This window comes from Macaca fascicularis, chromosome 17, assembly GCF_037993035.2.
Source record: "Macaca fascicularis isolate 582-1 chromosome 17, T2T-MFA8v1.1".
Taxonomy (NCBI): Eukaryota; Metazoa; Chordata; class Mammalia; order Primates; family Cercopithecidae; genus Macaca; species Macaca fascicularis.
The window spans coordinates 39,985,721-40,004,801 of record NC_088391.1 but is presented as its reverse complement, the minus strand read 5'-3'; the positions used below and the strand labels follow the sequence as shown (position 1 = coordinate 40,004,801).

The 19,081-nt window shown below is 36.9% G+C and overlaps 1 protein-coding gene across 12 annotated transcripts in view; it reads right to left on the bottom strand.

Moving 5' to 3' along the window:
• Window positions 1–545: 545 nt before the first annotated feature.
• The window catches only part of TDRD3 (tudor domain containing 3), a 199,526-nt gene continuing 180,990 nt past the window's right edge, over window positions 546–19,081 (bottom strand). For all 12 annotated transcript variants that reach the window (XM_074021591.1, XM_005585951.5, XM_065533307.1 and 9 more), the window contains 2 exons: window positions 7,412–7,537; window positions 546–804 (listed from right to left, as the gene is read on the bottom strand). In XM_074021591.1, coding sequence (XP_073877692.1) covers window positions 7,421–7,537 — 117 coding nt within the window. In that variant the 3' untranslated portion in view covers window positions 546–804; window positions 7,412–7,420. The remainder of the gene's footprint in view (window positions 805–7,411; window positions 7,538–19,081) is intronic.

The window sequence follows — 19,081 nt, the reverse complement described above, 5'->3', positions numbered from 1 at the left end:
CACATGGGGTAGGTAGTCTGCTGTAGAATGAAGCTGGTTCAGAGAAAGCAGGAATGAGAGATGCAAAGAATCAGTCTTTCATGACATCTCCGAGTCACTGAATTAGACCAATCCTGAAACCTACTATGCTTCTGGCAGTGAAGTGAGCCAATGAATTCCCTTTAATGTCTAAGCTGGTTTGAGATGGGTTTTCTGATACTTGTAACCAGATGCATCCTGAAAGATCCACTGCACATTTTAGGAGGAAGGGAATACCTGTTTTTTAAAATTGAATTACACTTGGAAAAGCTACCAGAGTGTTATAAACAACATATTCAAGTTTTAAATACTTTTTGCTGTGCAGCTATTACCATACTAAGAACTACTATTTGGCTTCAGGTTGTTTTTTTTAAGAAATGCGGCAAGCTGTGTCAGTTTATTCTGTAATTACAGGGGGAGGCTTCAGTATGCTGTAATTGCTATCCTATAGAAGGCAATTAGTATGGGGTTAATACCAGATGAACAAGAAAGATAACATCAGGCAAATAAAACACACAGTAAAACAATAATAGCACAATGGGTTTTATTGATGGCAGAAGAAAAATTCTTCCTTTCACTTGTAAAAGGTATTTGCTTTATTTAACTCAGTATTTTTTCCCATTCTTTGTGTGAGTTGAATGTTTTTTCCACCCTAAAATCTGCTTTTTCTTTCTTCAAATAATAATATCCACCACAGCTGCTACTTATTCTGAAGAGAAAGTGGAAGGTCAACACGTTTCCACCAGGATGTTTTAATCACCAGCTTGTTTCTTCACAAAGAGTTTCCTTTAAAAAGAAAGGAAGAAAATGAAATTGAAGCCTCAAATTAACTTTTCCATACTTTGTCAAGATACATTTCTTCTGAAACTTATCTGTAAATGTGAAGTGTTTGTATAAATGTAAATAGATCTTGACTAGAATGAATTTTGGATATTGCTAATTTGTAACCATAATCTTTATAAAGCAATATGAAAGAAAAAAGTGAAATTTTTTTGAAAATAAATTTTTCTTTTAGAATTTGTTAAAGTACATTTCTGCCACTGTTATACCATTTATTGCTGGTATGTTGATTTCAGGAATTTGGATTAATTGAACTGTTTGTAACAGAGGATTCCCGAAAACTGATGCAGTCTGCCAATGAGCCACGTCTTTCCCTATCCTAACCACCTCCAGTTCTTCTGTGAACACCTCTGAATTGAGTTGCTCCACACAGGTGATTTAGTTTGGTCTGTCACCTCCCCCTGCCTGCTCCCCACATTTATTAGGCACCACTCTAGTTAAAACCACTTTGGGTGGTGACAAGAGAAAGAGCTGAGATACATGGCAGAGAAGATTTGTTTGCTCCGGGCCTATTTTAGCCTCATGCATGACAGCGTGGTTGGGCAGGGACTAGTGGAGTTCCTGCAGCTGCATACAAACAGCTCATAAGTCTTGGGAAGTAAACAGTCTCCTGCTTAGAAAATAAAGACCGTCGGGTACTATAATCCTCACCTGCTGCCTGTTCGTGCTGGCATGATGGAATTCTGTAACAGTTACCTTTATATTGATAATTTTCCTGACATTGATGCTGGACCAGATTGTCAAAAAAATTTCAACATTTAAAAATACATCTTTTAGTAGTTAAAAATGGTGTTAAAAACCAGGACTTTGAAAATAAGCTTATAGTACCTATGTAGTAGTCTAAGCTTGGCTATTGGTTTTAAAGTTTCTAACATGTGAAACTGTGAATATCATTCTTTCATCAAACAAAGAAGAAACTAGAAGTTCCAAGTGAGTCAGTGTTTATTTAACTGCTTTACACATTGAGCCTTGACCTCCATGGCAATAGGAGCTTCCTGCTGATCTGTCTTACAAAGGCTTCCTACACAGGTCTCTGCCATCTCTCTCTTCACAGCAGGTCATGCAACTCTAACCAAGGTTTGAGTGGACCAGTGCAATAGCTTCTTAGGTTCTTTCCCTCCTGTTGCTATAATCCATCCTACATCCAGCTGCAATATTTCCTAAGCTTAATTTTGATCATATAACTCTCTTAAAGTTCATGACAGCATCAAACACAACAAATTCAAACTCTTATATATCTGAAGCCATGCTGTTTTCATCACCGAAAAATATTTTTAATACTCATTGTTTTGGTTCATATTCTTTATTGTAGCCACTAAGAGCCACTTGCTATGGACTCTGCTTCCCTCATTTAAACTTTCCTCTGCCTATACAGTATCTTCAGAGGACTCCACCCCACCAGGAATGTGAAGCTTAAACTTCATGTTTAAGGGCTGCTCCTACTAATTAGTATCTAGTTCCTAGGACTCCACTCATGTCAGAAACCTCTCCAAACCACAGAGTTTTGGTTGGACTAAAGAACTGTGTATAATTTCTCTATTTTATATCTGCTCATATTTCCAAGCTGTCTGAACAGTTATGACAGTGTCCAGGAACTAGAAGTTTGGAGTTTTGGGCTCTATCTCCCCTAAAGTCTCAGATCTGACTTGTCACCACTTTTTCTCAGACTTGGGTCTATTTTTCCACATGCTCCCTGAGACCGCCTCTCACCTAGCCCTGATTCCTAGGTATCTCCTGCTCTGTTAGTCACTGAAGCTGTCCTTAGTATCAGGCTCAAGGGGAATCCAATTCTCTCACCACAATGAAGTTCGTGTGTGTGGAGGGTTGGGGGGAAGGGGGTCTGTGGGGGCCTTGAAAAAAAGTTTTAGGATAATCAAAGAATGTGCAAATTACATATCTAAAACTTTATCAAAACATACTGATTTAATAAACACTTACTGAACAGTTACCATGTGTCATTCATCACCTAGTACTCAAAACATAAGAAAACTTATGACTATGAAATTATGTTTTTTAAAATTGATAACAGAAAGCACCTTAAGTGTTTTTCACTACCTTGATAATTTCAGATAACAAAACCTTAGAAAATTTCAGCCTATATTAGAATTCATGCTTATATTTGCTGGAAGTAAATGGCTGGCTACAATGTTTATCTTCTTTTTAGTGTTTAAGTTAATAAAAACCAGGAATGAGGAGACAAACATCTTTTGTCTCAAGAATATATTCCATCATGTAACAAGAGCAGAACGTTATTTTTGAACCTCCCATCCAAAGATAGTAGGTCAAAGAGGTATTTCATTCTACTTCATAGTCTTTCATAACATATGCTTGAATTAAAATGCAGAACTAAGTAAAATTTTCTTCAAACAAGATCACGTGTCTTATTTTTTAGGGTGAATTTTGTAGTGAGAGTTTTAAAATGATACCATCATGGCATGGTCCACCAGTTTTTTTTTTAATCAATGTCAGAAATCCAAAATATCTGCATCATATATTTCCTATGTTAACAGTACAATCCAAAGCAAGCATTTAGTCAAGGTGGAAGTTTTAACTCAGGGAACACAGAAAACCACTAAGATTGTGATGTTTAAGTTGATTAGGAACCGTGTGCATTGTTATTTGATATGGATAAGCTATAGTTACCCTACAGTTATAGTTTACAATTTACTTTTAAGCAATATCTTCTTTTTCGAAGGAAATTTCCCATGGAACCCTAGTATATAAAATAAATGAAAGAAACTAAAGAAGGGTCAAGGGGACTAAGAGTTCCCCTCATCTGGCTGCACCCTCATTCATGTTCACTGCCTCCTCTCTACTTCTAGCTCTGCTAGATCCTACCTGCCTTCAACAGCCCTGAAGAAATTGAGTCCATTGTTAAACAATGGCTGCCTTATAGCAATGAGGGCATTGACAATCTTGGGCCACAATTTAAAACCTTGTTTTAAACAACTAAAAAGAAATAAAATACCCTGATTTCCTTTCCTTTGGATAAATACACAGTAGTGGGATTGCTGGATCATATGGTGGTTCTATTTTCAGTTTTTTTAGGAACCACCTTACTGTTCTCCATAGTGGCTGTGCTAATTTACATCTCCACCAACAACGTACAAGGGTTCTCCTTTCTCCACATCCTTGCTAGCATTCATTATTGCCTTTCTTTTGGATAAAAGTCATTTTAACTGAGGTAAGGTGATATATCACTGTATTTGATTTGCATTTCTTTGATGATTAAGGATGGTGAGTACTTTTTCATATACCTGTTGGTCATTTGTATGTCTTCTATTGAGAAATGCCTATTCAAGCTTTTGACCATTTTAAAAATCAGATTTTTTTTTTTCATGAGTTGTTTGAGCTTATATATTCTGGTTATTAAGCCCTTGTCAGATGGACACTTTGAAAATATCTTCTCCCATTCTGTGGGTTGTCTCTTCACTTTGTTGACTATTTCCTTTGCTGTGCAGGATCTTTTTAACTTGATGTTATTCCATTTGTTCATTTTTGCTTTGGCTGTCTGTGCTTTTGAGGTCTTACTCAAAAAGTTTTTGCCCAGACCAATGTCCTAGAGTGTTTGTCTCCAGTGTTTTCTTCCACTAGTGTCATAGTTTCATGTCTTAGATTTAAGTCTTTAATCCATTTTGATTTTTGCTTATGAGAGTAGGGATCTAGTTTATTCTTCCACATACAGATATCCAGTTTTCCCAGGATCATTTATTGGAGAGACTATCATCCCTCCCAATGTATGTTTTTGGCATCTATGTAAAAAATAAGTTGACTGTAAATATAGAGCTTTATTTCTGGGTTCTCCATTCTGTTCCACTGGTCTGTTTGTTTTTATGTCAGTACTGTGCTGTTTTGTTTACTATGGCTTTGTAGTATAATCTGAAGTTAGGTAGTCTGATGCCTCCAGCTTTCTTCTTTTTGCTCAGGATAGCTTTTGCTTTTCTGGGACTTTTGTGGTTCCGTATAGATTTTAGAATTATTTTTTCTATTTATGTGAAGGATGTCCTTGGTATTTTAATAGAGATTTCATTAAATCTGTAGATTGCTTTGGGTAGTACTGTCATTTTAACAATATTGATTCTTCTAATCCATGAACATGGAGTATCTTTTCAGTTTTTTGTGTGTGTCCTCTTCAATTTCTTTTATCAGTGTTTTACAGTTTTCATTGTAGAGATCTTTCACTTCGTTGGTCAAGTTTATTCCTAGATATTTTATTGTATTTGTAGCTATTTTACTTGGGATTACATTCTTGGTTTCCTTTTCAGATTGTTTGCTGTTGAGGCCAGGCATAGTGGGTCTCATGCCTGTAATCCCAGCACTTTGGGAGGCTGAGGCAGGCAGATTGCTTGAGCTCAGGAGTTTGAGACCAACCTGGGCAACATGGCAAAACCCCATCTCCACAAAAAATACAAAAATTAGCTAGGCATGGTGGTGTGCACCTGTAGTCCCAGCTACTAGGGAGGCTGAGATGGTAGGATGTCTTGAGCCCAGAAGGCAGAGGCTGGAGTGAGTTGAGATGGTGCCACTGCACTCCAGCCTAGGTGACAGAGCCAGACCCTGTCTCAAAAAAGAAGAAGAAGAAAAAGGAGGGAAAAAATAATTGTTTGCAGTTGACATACAGAAATAGTAGCATTTTTGTATATTGATTTTGTATCCTGCAACTTTACTGAATTTGTGAGTTTTAATAGTTTTTTTGGTAGAATCTAGGTTTTTCTAAATATAAGATAATATCCTCTGCAAACAAGAATAATTTGACTCTTCCTTTCAAATTTGGATGTTCTTTATTTCTTTCTTTTGTTTAATTGCTCTGGCTAGTACTTCTGTTTTATTCAACTATGTTGAATAAAAGTGGTAAAAATGGACATCCGTGTCTTGTTCCAGATCTTAGAGGAAAGGCTTGCAGTTTTTCCCGTTCAGTATGATAGACTCATGCTGTGGTTTTGTCATATATGGCAAATTCTCAGTTTTTATTCACCTTTAAAAGTGATTTAATTATAAGCACGCTGAGCTTATTTTATAAGTGTATGTTCTGTCTTTTTTCTTTTTTTTTTTTTTTTTTTTTTTGAGACGGAGTCTCGCTCTGTTGCCCAGTCTGGAGTGCAGTGGCCAGATCTCAGCTCACTGCAAGCTCCGCCTCCCGGGTTTACGCCATTCTCCTGCCTCAGCCTCTGGAGTAGCTGGGACTACAGGCGCCCGCCACCTTGCCCGGCTAGTTTTTTGTATTTTTTAGTAGAGATGGGGGTTTCACCGGGTTAGCCAGGATGGTCTCGATCTCCTGACCTCGTGATCCGCCCGTCTCGGCCTCCCAAAGTGCTGGGATTACAGGCTTGAGCCACCGCGCCCGGCCTGTTCTTTTTTTTTTAAAATTTTATTTATTTATTTATTTTTTTTGAGACGGAGTCTCACGCTGTTGCCCAGGCTGGAGTGCAGTGGCGCGATCTCGGCTCACTGCAAGCTCCGCCTCCCGGGTTCCCGCCATTCTCCTGCCTCAGCCTCCTGAGTAGCTGGGACTACAGGCACCCGCCACCGCGCCCGGCTAATTTTTTTTTGTATTTTTAGTAGAGACGGGGTTTCACTGTGGTCTTGATCTCCTGACCTTGTGATCCGCCCGCCTCGGCCTCCCAAAGTGCTGGGATTACAGGCTTGAGCCACCGCGCCCGGCCCTGTTCTGTCTTATACAACACAAAGTTGCTGAAGTCCTTACATATTCTTTTGTTTCTGCTTAAAAACAGACATGGGCACTAAATAACAAACCACTTATTCCATGCCATAAGAAAAATATCTAGAGTCAAGAAGTAGCTCTTCTGTGACACTATGGACAGTAGGTCAGGACTGTTTACTTGATGACCTTGCATTAGGCACACAAAAAAAGCCAGTGATAAAAAGAAAAAGGTGCTACGTTGGCTTGCTACAGTAATTCAGAAATCAATTAGCATTGGACTTCCACTCGAGGCAGACTACTGTTATATGAGAAGCTGAGGGTTAGAACAGATGAAAAAAATTTCTTCACTTAGGATGGCAGAACTAATTTTTAACCAGTGAAGGAACTCTGGGGAAGCTAAAGACATATCACATTCTAGGACAGTACTGCCTAGCAGAAATATCACAAGACATATGTAATTTAAAATTTTCTAGTAGCCACATTAAAAGGCATGGTGGCTCACTCCTGTAATCCCAGCACTTTGGGAGGCCAAGGCAGGTGGATCACCTGAGGTCAGGAGTTCAAGACCAGCCTGGCCAACATGGTGAAACCCCATTTCTACTAAAAATACCAAAAAAAAAAAAAAAAAAAAAAAAAAAGCTGGGCATGGTGGTGGATGCCTGTAATCCCAGTTACTCAGGAAGCTGAGGCAGGAGAATCGCTTGAACCCAGGAGGCAGAGGTTGCAGTGAGCCAAGATCATGCCACTGCACTCACGCCACTGCCCACGCCAGCCTGGGCAACAAGAGTGAAACTTCGTCTCAAAGAAAAAAAAATCACTCATTGGACTTACATGCTTAACATGAATTGCATCTTTCTTTATATGAAAACCACTTCACAATGTTAAGTTTACCTTTTCGTATTAGTTCCGAGCCCGGGGTGGCTGGTAAAATTGTTGAGTTGGCCGAGTGGATCTTCTTGGCTGGCCATCACCTCCCCTACGGAACTCCAGAGTTTGGTCGTAGGTGCCTTCTTCCTCCTATTTGCAAAGAGTAGTGATTTTACATGTTCAAAATGGCTCCAAGTTTCTTAAGTAAAAAAAATTTTATGGTCCCTATTTTAATAATATCTCTCTTAAGCTGCCCCAGAATTCACACATGTCAACTTTTACAACAGAGGGAGGCAAGGGGAAGGAAAAAAAAAAAAGAAAGAAAGAAAGAAAAGAAAAAGTAAAAACTCTTTTGATCCTTGGTAATAGAAAAACGTCGTTTATAGTGGTAAGATTAGAACTGCATTTTATTCTAGAAAAGGAAACTATTTCCAAATAATAGCAAGATCATCTCATCAAATGGCTTGACACAATGTGGTAAAAACATACAGAAAAGCAAGCATTATAATAACGATTTTCTTGAATATTTGGGCTTCTAAATGTTTCTAGGTATTTATCATGGAAAAGGGTTTCGGTAGAATAAAGAAAAGCGGTTGAAGAGCCAAAGAATGTTCACCAGCTGTCTGTCCCCATCTGATGAAATCTCCAACACTGTTAAGAACCTTACATCTAGAGACAGAAAAAAATAGTGGTTTGGAATAGGGGAGGAATACAATTTACATATAAAGAAAGCTTCATGCAAGATAGAGAGATCACTACAGTAAGACTCAAACTATTTTATTTGCTTTCTTACTGAGTGGGTATATCTACCAGCTCAAGGAGTAGCATAGGGAAATTAGGATAAGCAGATTAAATAGCAGAAACAGTATGGTTAATTATAATATTTGAAAAGGACTTAGAAGCAACAAAATATAGCCAAAGCCACACTGGTTTCTTACTGAGTGCTGCCACCCTGTTATTTTAGTGTTTTTGAATTAACACAGCTATGAAGTATGTGCCCTATGAAAGAGAGAAAAAATTAGCTCTCAGTTTTATGAAAAAGAAAGCATCTATTTCACTAAGTAGGCAGTTTAAATTACAACTGAATTATCAGAGCACAATAATTTGCATGATTTTGGAAATTAATCCTATTTTTTTCTCTTCCTTACTTATCTTTGAATCTTCTTTCTAAAAATATTGCTTTCCTTTGACCTTATTAAAAACATAGAAAAGTAAATGAAAAGACTGAGTTCTAGTCTTTAAATTTTTATATCGAATTACTGCAATTTTACCTAATGGAAACAAAGATGGCATGATAATTTGGTCAAATCCTATTATTTAGCAATGATTTTAAAATTGGGCATGAACATAATTCTCATTTTAGACATCCTCCACAATATTCTTTAAAAAAAAATAAGAACTATTATTTCCACTTTATATAAAGAATACTGAGGCTTGGGAAAGCTTTGTGACTTTGCCCTAATACTTCTAAAACAGTAGTATCTTTGGGTTTTGCATTCTAACACTGCTGTTTAAATCTTTAAGTCTCAGTCTGCATGTTAAAGAAGTAAGCCAATAGCCAAAAATTAATGATCATCCTGAGGGGCCTATCATCACTGAAAGAAAAGAATGCAGAAATCTGACAATATATCTGGTATAATTAAATAACTGCCTTTTAGAGATCAACTTCCAGATGAGTTTTCCTTTCCCTATATCCCTTTCATTAACAATCAATCTCAAAATGGTTAGAAGCATCAGATATTATATCTGTAATTTAGCAAAGCAATTAAAATGCAGTGAGAAAAATATAAAAGTATTCAGGAAAGAAGTTATTTTTTATTATTCTAGTCAGTGTTCTGAATGATTTTCAAGTATTATAGCTAAATGTGAAAAGTAGCTATTTTAAGACAAATGACAACATTTGAAACTCTGCATATTAACTGAAAACTATGAAAATATATTTGGTACTGTAGGAGATGAAGTAATTATTTCAGGAATGAGAATGAAATACTATTTTTCTCCACACTTGGCTGCAGAACTGGCTGGAGAACATCTAAAAATCTGTATTTTATTAATAAAATACACAGAGATAGGACACTGTATTTGCTGAGAGAGTGATCTGGATTTACATAATAAAATGGCAATGCTATTTGAAAATCTATCTCTATCTATTGTGTTTAAAGAATTCATGAACTGAACTAACCAGATCCAAGTAAATGGTTTTATAGAGATGACCAACCATGAGATTTCTTTCACATAACTCATAACTTGATGTCTTTAATCTGTCTATATAAAGTAGAAGCCAAAAAAAGGTAAAAAAGATACCAACAGTTTGGTTTTCAGTTACAGTATTTTCAGAGGCACAATCTGTGCTTTTTAACTTTTAAAATATTTGTCCTGCACAGCTGTTGAGAGCAAATCTGGTTACCCACAACAATTACTTCTTATAGTCTATGGCTAGTAATTTTTAGCACAGAATGGGTACTTCTTTCCTCTTTATATAACACACAGCTTGATTTAATAGATCAGTTTATTTTCAGTCATCTTTGAATGAAATTTGTACTTTATTCCTCTTCAAGCCTATCTTCTTCCTTTAGGTCTCAGTACTCTCTAACAGATTTACAACTCAAAAAAATAATTTTAATTTCATAGTTTACAAACTTTTTAAATATTATTATTATTATACTTTAAGTTCTAGGGTAAATGTGCATAACATGCAGGTTTGTTACATATGTATACTTGCGCCATGTTGGTGTGCTGCCCCATCAACTCGTCAGCACCCATCAACTCGTCATTTACATCGGGTATAACTCCCAATGCAATCCCTCCCCCCTCCCCCCTCCCCATGATAGGCCCCGGTGTGTGATGTTCCCCTTCCCGAGTCCAAGTGATCTCATTGTTCAGTTCCCACCTATGAGTGAGAACATGCAGTGTTTGGTTTTCTGTTCTTGTGATAGTTTGCTAAGAATGATGGTTTCCAGCTGCATCCATGTCCCTACAAAGGACACAAACTCATCCTTTTTTATGGCTGCATAGTATTCCATGGTGTATATGTGCCACATTTTCTTAATCCAGTCTGTCACTGATGGACATCTGGGTTGATTCCAAGTCTTTGCTATTGTGAATAGTGCCGCAATAAACATACGTGTGCATGTGTCTTTATAGCAGCGTGATTTATAATCCTTTGGGTATATACCCAGTAATGGGATGGCTGGGTCATATGGTACATCTAGTTCTAGATCCTTGAGGAATCGCCATACTGATCACACTACCTGACTTCAAACTATACTACAAGGCTACAGTAACCAAAACAGCATGGTACTGGTACCAAAACAGAGATATAGACCAATGGAACAGAACAGAGTCCTCAGAAATAATACCACACATCTACAGCCATCTGATCTTTGACAAACCTGAGAAAAACAAGAAATGGGGAAAGGATTCCCTATTTAATAAATGGTGCTGGGATAATTGGCTAGCCATAAGTAGAAAGCTGAAACTGGATCCTTTCCTTACTCCTTATACGAAAATTCCTTCAAGATGGATTAGAGACTTAAAGGTTAGACCTAATACCATAAAAACCCTAGAAGAAAACCTAGGTAGTACCATTCAGGACATAGGCATGGGCAAAGACTTCATGTCTAAAACACCAAAAGCAATGGCAGCAAAAGCCAAAATTGACAAATGGGATCTCATTAAACTAAAGAGCTTCTGCACAGCAAAAGAAACTACCATCAGAGTGAAGAGGCAACCTACAGAATGGGAGAAAATTTTTGCAATCTACTCATCTGACAAAGGGCTAATATCCAGAACCTACAAAGAATTCAAACAAATTTACAAGAAACAAACAAACAACCCCATCAAAAAGTGGGCAAAGGATATGAACAGACATTTCTCAAAAGAAGACATTCATACAGCCAACAGACACATGAAAAATGCTCATCATCACTGGCCATCAGAGAAATGCAAATCAAAACCACAATGAGATACCATCTCACACCAGTTAGAATGGCAATCATTCAAAAGTCAGGAAACAACAGGTGCTGGAGAGGATGTGGAGAAATAGGAACACTTTTACACTGTTGGTGGGATTGTAAACAAGTTTACAAACATTTTTTTTAAAATGTGACACTACATTATAGCTGGCATAGTTCTGGAAGGCTATCTAATCCATCCTTCTAGATTTGACAGATAATCTATAAACCAAGAGAGGTGAAGTGATTTCCCCAAGTCACAGAAGTAATTAGAGAAAGAGTCCAAACCAGGGCCATTTTCTTTCTGACTCACAGGCAAGGTTCTTTACAAGATCTGCAAGAATTTTTGCAAACCAGAACTGTCCAATGTTATCTTCGCCTAAAATTCTGAGATTCAGAACCATTTTATTGGGACTCAGATTTCTGCACCAGAAAATTAAAAAAAATCTACGTGTAAGCTAGAAGCCCCCGCTTCAAGTTGTCCCGTCTTGACCAAACCAATGTATTTCTTAAATGTATTTGACTGAAGTCTCACATCTCCCTAAAATAAATAAAACCAAGCTGCACCCCGACCACCCTGGGCACATTGTTCTCAGGACCTCCTAAGGGCTGTGTCATAGGCCATGGTCACTCATATTTGACTCAGAATAAATCTCTTCAAATATTAAAAAAAGACTTTTGCTTACCTCAGCTATGTTATCACATAGGTTTTATAAAATTAAATAACTAATATTCAATATGAGCTTTTATTCTAATATTTACTAGTTTATTGTTCCTTCTTAATGAAAAGATACTAAAATGCAATAATCATTGACACCAAACATAAATGAAGTGGTATTTTGAAAACAACAAAAGACAAAAACCACTGCAAAAAGGAGATACACAACTTCATCTATAATGTCCGTTTGACAAGTTACAACTGTGTTTTTCCTGCATATCATCTTCAATCTCTCATTACTGTATACTGTATCTGGAGTGGGAACACAGACAAACTACATATTCCCCATTTATAAATGAGCCGTGTTATAAAAGTTCATCATAAATTGGTCACCTGGAACACACTTCAGTAGGAGGTATGAAACACACTTAAATAGAAGTCAGGTTCTCTGTTCCACAAATAGTAAGGTGAAATGCAGCTAAGCATACAAACCAGTGCTTTAAGGAAGGAGTTCTCAAGTGAGAGCTATTCTGCCTCCTGGGGGCATTAGGCAACGCCTAGAAGGAGTTGTTATTCCCTCTAATGGGTAGAGGCCAATGATGCTGCTAAATATCCTACAATGCACAGGACAGCCCACACAACAAAAAATTATCCAGTCCTAATGCCAGCAGTGCTGAAGTTGAGAAACCTTAGGCTAGGCAAATGACCCTTCCTACTCCCAAGTATCAGAGCAGCCTGGAAAAGAATTCTAACCTTCAGGAAGTTTGGGTTTGGAAATCTGGGACATTTCTTCCTCTGCTTCTACCCCTAAAATGTAAATGCTGACCGAACTCTCTATGGAAATTTTGGCGGGGGTGGGGGGCGGGCACTCTATTTGCTGAGAATACTTAAATACTTACCTCTGCTCCAGCTATAGGTTCATTTTTACTTAATGAATCGCCTTGCCTTTTTTTTAAAAAAACTGATACGGAGTCGTGCTCTGTCACCCAGGCTGGAGTGCAATGGCGCAATCTTGGCTCAAGGCAACCTCCGCCTTCCAGGTTCAAGCAATTCTCCCCCCTCAGCCTCCTGAGCAGCTGGGATTACAGGAACCAGCCATCATGCCCAGCTAATTTTTGTATTTTTGTAGAGACGGGGTTTCACCATGTTGTTCAGGCTGGTCTTGAGCTCCTGACCTCAGATGATCCACCCACCTTGGCTTCTCAAAGTGCTGGGATTACAAGTGTGAGCCACCACGCCTAGTCCATTTTATGTTATATTACTATTCCTTCAGCATTTTCCCAAGTCATAACTTTGTGAAGAGCCAGTGATAGATTATTTGGTTGGTGGAGGTGGGAAATGGGAATGACAATTATTCTCTTCATTGAAAAAATAAAAATAAAAACTTGGAAAAACTTAATACTGTCACCTAATAGCAACGTTATGTGTAATTTAATAAAATTTAATTTGTTTCTTTTAACAGAATTTGTAGTCACAATACATAAGTCAATGTACTCTGCAATAGTCCTTGAAATTGAGGGTATTTTGAACCATGAAATGTTAATGAGTACATATCTCCTTCAGTGATTCATACATGAACCACTTATTCTATGAATTTCCAAGCCACCTTTTGCCTGAGGTGTTTAGCTTATGTTTATGGAAGTGTAAACTAATTTTCATATAAAACTTAAGCAGTCATCATAAAGACAAATCTGCTTTCCCAAAACATGTAATGGACTTTAAGAGTAAAACTTAAAATACCTTTACATACAAGTCTATTTTTAGATTAACTATACTAATATTCTTCCATATTCGAGTAGCTAAAAATTGAAAGCTGAATCAGCTCTTCTATTCTTTTCTTTTTTCTTTGAGACTGAGTCTTGCTCCGTCACCCAGGCTGGAGTGCGGTGGCGCAATCCTGGCTCGCTGCAACCTCTACCTCCCAGGTTCAAGCTATTCTGCCTCAGCCTCCCGAGTAGCTGGACTTACAGGTACACACCACCGAGCCCAGATAATTTTTTTGTATTTTCAGTAGAGACGGGGTTTCACCATGTTAGCCAGGCTGGTCTTGAACTCCTGATCTCAAGTGATCCACACACCTTGGCTTCTCAAAGTGCTGGGATTCCAGGCATGAGCCACTGTGCCCAGCCTTAGCTCTTATTTTCTATGATGATTACAGATAACCTTGGTGCCCATGGAAGTCATGTATTATTATCAATACTGAACTTTACCAATTATCCTTGTTTAAAAAAAGTTCCACTTTAATATTTGTAGTTCTACTACAAAAAACAAACAAACAAACAAAAAAACAAAACCCGGGTCCATAGTATCCTGGAACCACAGATTATAAAACAAGAAGATTTTGTAAAGAACAGCTAGTCAAACTGAGAGGCTATCACTTGCTCAAGTAACTAGTGCCACTACTTGGGCTAGAACACAGGTCTGACTCACAAGCCTGACTGCCCCTCACTGTGGTACCTAGTAATGACGGTAAGGAATACAGGTATCATAAATCTCAGAACTGTAGGGGAACTGGAGATCAATCTAACAGAGCAGATTTATATTTTTTTATTATTTATTTTGAGGATAAATTCAGCACTCTTGTTTCAAATGAAATCTTATGTAGAATTCCTATATAAAATATATGGGCCCAGGTTAAAGTGGGTGTTTTTATACATTTGTGAGCAGTGCCCCCTTCGCTTTCTCTTCCTCAATTTCTTCAACCTCTGTAGCCCTCAAGCCATAGAAATTAAAAACCCAACCTAGTTCAACCTTTGCTACTCACTGAAAACCAATTGGGTGGAGTGACTTGATTAATAAAATGAGCTGGTGGAAGAGCCAGAACTGGAAAGCAGGCCTCTGGCTCTGAGTTCAGAGCCTTTCTCCCTTTGCCTTCTATCACAGAGAAAATTTAAACCCTATACTTGACTCCTATAAATTAAATGTCTCATTTTATAATAAAAATTCACTTGATATACCTAGATGGAAAAAAACCCTCAAGTTTCATAAACATATGAGAAAATGATTATGATATATAACCAAATATAGTAAATTTTATAACAGATTAATTTATCTTGGTTTCTGAAGCTTTGAGTAAAACAATTCCCCTTTAGAAGAAAATATATTGGAGAATTATAGTCTCCCATCCCTCCAGAGCAGCTCTAAGATAATCTCTTTTTATGTACCTCATCCAGCATATTTTATTTAAACCAAAACATTTTATGGCAGAAGAGAAAAAAATGCTAAATTAAGACAAAAGAAAAATCAGATCCAAAACCTTATTACTAAACAACTGTTTCAAAATGCATGGCTGACATAACATAATATTTTCATTCCAGTATCATACAAAATTTCAGGAGGACTGTGGGACCTCCCATTGTGGTTCTAATCTTTTTCTTTAAATACTATATTTTCTAAAGTTATATTAAAATTGTTTATGATTCTACAAGATATCATGAAATCATGTGAATAACCAACTCAAGGGTTTTATTATAAGCTCTGCCTAGTAAAGCACTATCTAAACAAGACATCTAAACTTTAACATAAATGAAAAACTAATTTTTAAATGACAGTAGAAGCAAATACAGTACTATTCATCACTGTCCTTCCTCTAACATCACTAAGATCTATACATTAATATAACGTAAACAAGCTATTTTTGGCAGGGTAAGCACTTGTGAAAATTCAATGAAACATCAAAAAGCTGCATCCATATTTTAATGAGAATATCGTACAAAAAAGATAATAGAAGTCACCCTTATTAAATTCCAAATGATAAAAGTTATGGATCCTCTTCCATTTGAAAACACATGAGTTTACAACTTGAAACAGAAAATAAGGAATATGAATGCTTATTCCATTTTGTGCCTGACATTTTGCATGTTATCTTATTTAATCCTTATAATAAGGCTTTGAATTAATCTCACCATTTTATAGATGAAAAAACTAAGGCTCCTTAGCCCAAAGTTGTGTAAGTGGCCATGCCTCAGTGAGAACCTTAGGCTGTACACTTGAAGTTCTTTTCTTTGCATCACACAGTACATTTCTTGCTTCACATAGTTTTCCATCAGGAACTTTTTTCTAAAGTCAATGTTATTCCTGAATTTTTTCTGCTTTATTGAGGTATACACACACAGGAATCATATATATTTAAGATGTACAACTTGATGTTTTGACATATGTATACACCATGAAATAATCAAAAGCAAGGTTAACATACCCCTCACCTCAGTTTCCATTTTCTTTCTTCTTTCTCCATTTTTGTGGAAAAGAACACAAGATCTACCTTGTTAGCAAATTTCAAACCTACAATACACCACTATTAATTGTAGTCACCATTTTATACGTTAAATCTTCAGAACCCATTCATCTGGCATAACTGGATCTTTGTAATCTTTGACCAACATCTCCTCATTTCCCTCACCCTCTGCTCCCGGCAACCACCATCCTACTCTGTTTCTATGACTTTGACTATTTTAGATTCCACATATAAGTGAGATCATGTAGTGTTTGTCTTTCTGTGTCTGGCTTATTTAGCACAATATCCTCCAAGTTCTATGGTTCATTTTAACTAAATGGATGGCTTCAGCCCTGAAGCTATAAACATCACGGAATGGTTATTGTCTTTGTTGAAATAGTTAAGTACAAGGATGAATATATAATTTTTAAAAATGTGTACCTCTCTGAAACCCATTGCTAAAGGTTAAATAGATTCCAAAAGCTTGTCCAGAAATCAGAGTAGGGAACATATTTCTGCTCCAAAAGGTGTCAGTTGGCTCAAAGATTTCCTTGAAAGATATTATATCACAGCATTGGCATGTAAGAGCTCAACCTCTTAAGTGAGATCTGAGTCTGGGTTTAGATCCTACCACATCATAGGCATGTTAACTTTTCTACATCTTAGTTTTCTCATATAGATTATAGTAATGACCTCAGAGGTTTAGCAGGATAATTCTATGAGAAATAACTAAAAAGAGCTTCACAAATAGGCAATCACTGTTGGCTATTAGTCTCAATCAAATAACTCTAAGCTAATAAAATATACTTCTATTCAAAACACATGAGTTTGTTTACCCACTTCAATTAAATTAAATAGACTGATATATTTTGCTGAAAATCAGGAACTGAGCTTGTTGTAAGTGTATTCTTCAAATTGCTTTCAGCAGGAAAAAAAAAAAAAAAAAAAGCAAAAATGCCTTTGGAAAAAAATGAAAGAGCCAAGGCAAGAAGAAAGGTTCTTGCCACCAGCTTAACTTTTATTTCTTCAGAGGTTCAAAAACTATTCACAAAAACTAATAATTTCATATAATTCATTTTATTGTTACCATTTTTTTTTGTTTTGTTTTGGGGAGAGGCAGGTGGCCTCTTTTTCTTCTTTTTTAATGTATAAAGAAAAAAGGGCAAATAGAACAAAAGGAGGAAAGAAATTAGCAAAGGAGCATTACTGAAAATGATCAATCAAAAGTTACAGACACTCTATAAAATCTGAGTATTTTAAGATAAAGCAAACAATAAATTTAACATGATTAACTTCTTTGAACATCCTGCCTTTAGCCTACACCCTTAAAATGTTAAGATATCCCATAAAAAGAAACCAATTAGAAACAATATTTTAAAGGTAGAAGTACAGCAATTATGATTAATAATGAAAAATGCATATGCCTATTTATGCCTATTGATATGTTTTCAGGTCAATGCCTGTAAATTATTTTTAAAAAAGCAACTACTTTCCCAAATATGCTAACTGAGTATGTTTTAGAATATTTTATGGTTAATACATATGAGCACTAATCACAAGTGGTTAACTATTTCACTCTCTCATAGTTTATGTCATTTTTACATCTGAAATTGGTAGGTTAATATAAGGTGAGTTAACAAATTCTTTCTCTGAGAGCAATGATTATATCATAATGCCAGAATGCCTTTAATCCTAAAACAGGCCAACATATTTTATATATGTGACTGGCCAACAATACAGACAGATACAGTATGCCATGGAGACCTATAACACAGATTTTTAAAAATCACAAAAAAAGGGCCAGGTGCAGTAATCCCAGCACTTTGGGAGGTTGAAGTGGGCAGATTATGAGGTCAAGAGATCAAGACCATCCTGGCCAACATGGTGAAACACCATTTCTACTGAAAATACAAAAATTAGCTAGGCATGGTAGCATGCGCCTGTAGTCCCTGCTACTTGGGAGGCTGAGGCAGGAGAATCGCTTGAACCCGGGAGGTGGAGGTTGCAGTGAGCCGAGACTGCACCACTGCACTCCAGCCTGGCGACAGAACGAGACTCTGTCTTAAAAAAAAAAAAAAATCCTTTATGTCAAATTGATAAAATACAGGCCAGATCAATGCCACAAAAGAGTACTAAAACTTGGAGTGGTAGGAGAGATAAGAAATGTTTGATATCATTGTAAGAAAAAATTTTTATACCAAATGATACAAAAATAGTTGTTTGCTGATGTTTTCACCCTCTTAATGAGAGTTAAGAAATATAAAAATGACAGGAAAAGAATGAAAAATTTAAGCCTTAAAGCAGGTAGGGCCCAATGTAACAAACACCATTATCACATTTAACTCCCTATTCATGTCCAACAACCCATAGTTTATTATTTCTCTTCAGTGAAATATAAAGAAAACTATGGTTTACAAACCTTTATATATTATCAGGCTGAGTACTAAAGTTATAGTTTCAGAAATGTGAGGTACTCCAGGAGTCACTGATCTGATCTTCCCTTTAGCACAAAATTCATCCATGGCATTCACACAAATGGTAGCTCTGCCTCTTGCAAATAACTCAGGTGAAGGGAGCTGAGGCCTCCTCCGGCAGCCAACTCCATTCCTTTGCATCCTTCACTAGAAAGTGCAAATCTAAACATCTGGAACTACTTTTTTTTTTTTTTTTTTTTTTTAAGACAGAGTTTCGCTCTTATTGCCCAGGCTGGAGTGCGATGGCACAATCTCAGCTCACTGCAACCTCTGCCTCCTGGGTTTAAGTGATTCTCCTGCCTCAGCCTCCCGAGTAGTTGGGATTACAGGCATGCGCCACCATGCTGGCTAATATTTTGTATTTTTTAGTAGAGACGGGGTTTCTCCATGTTG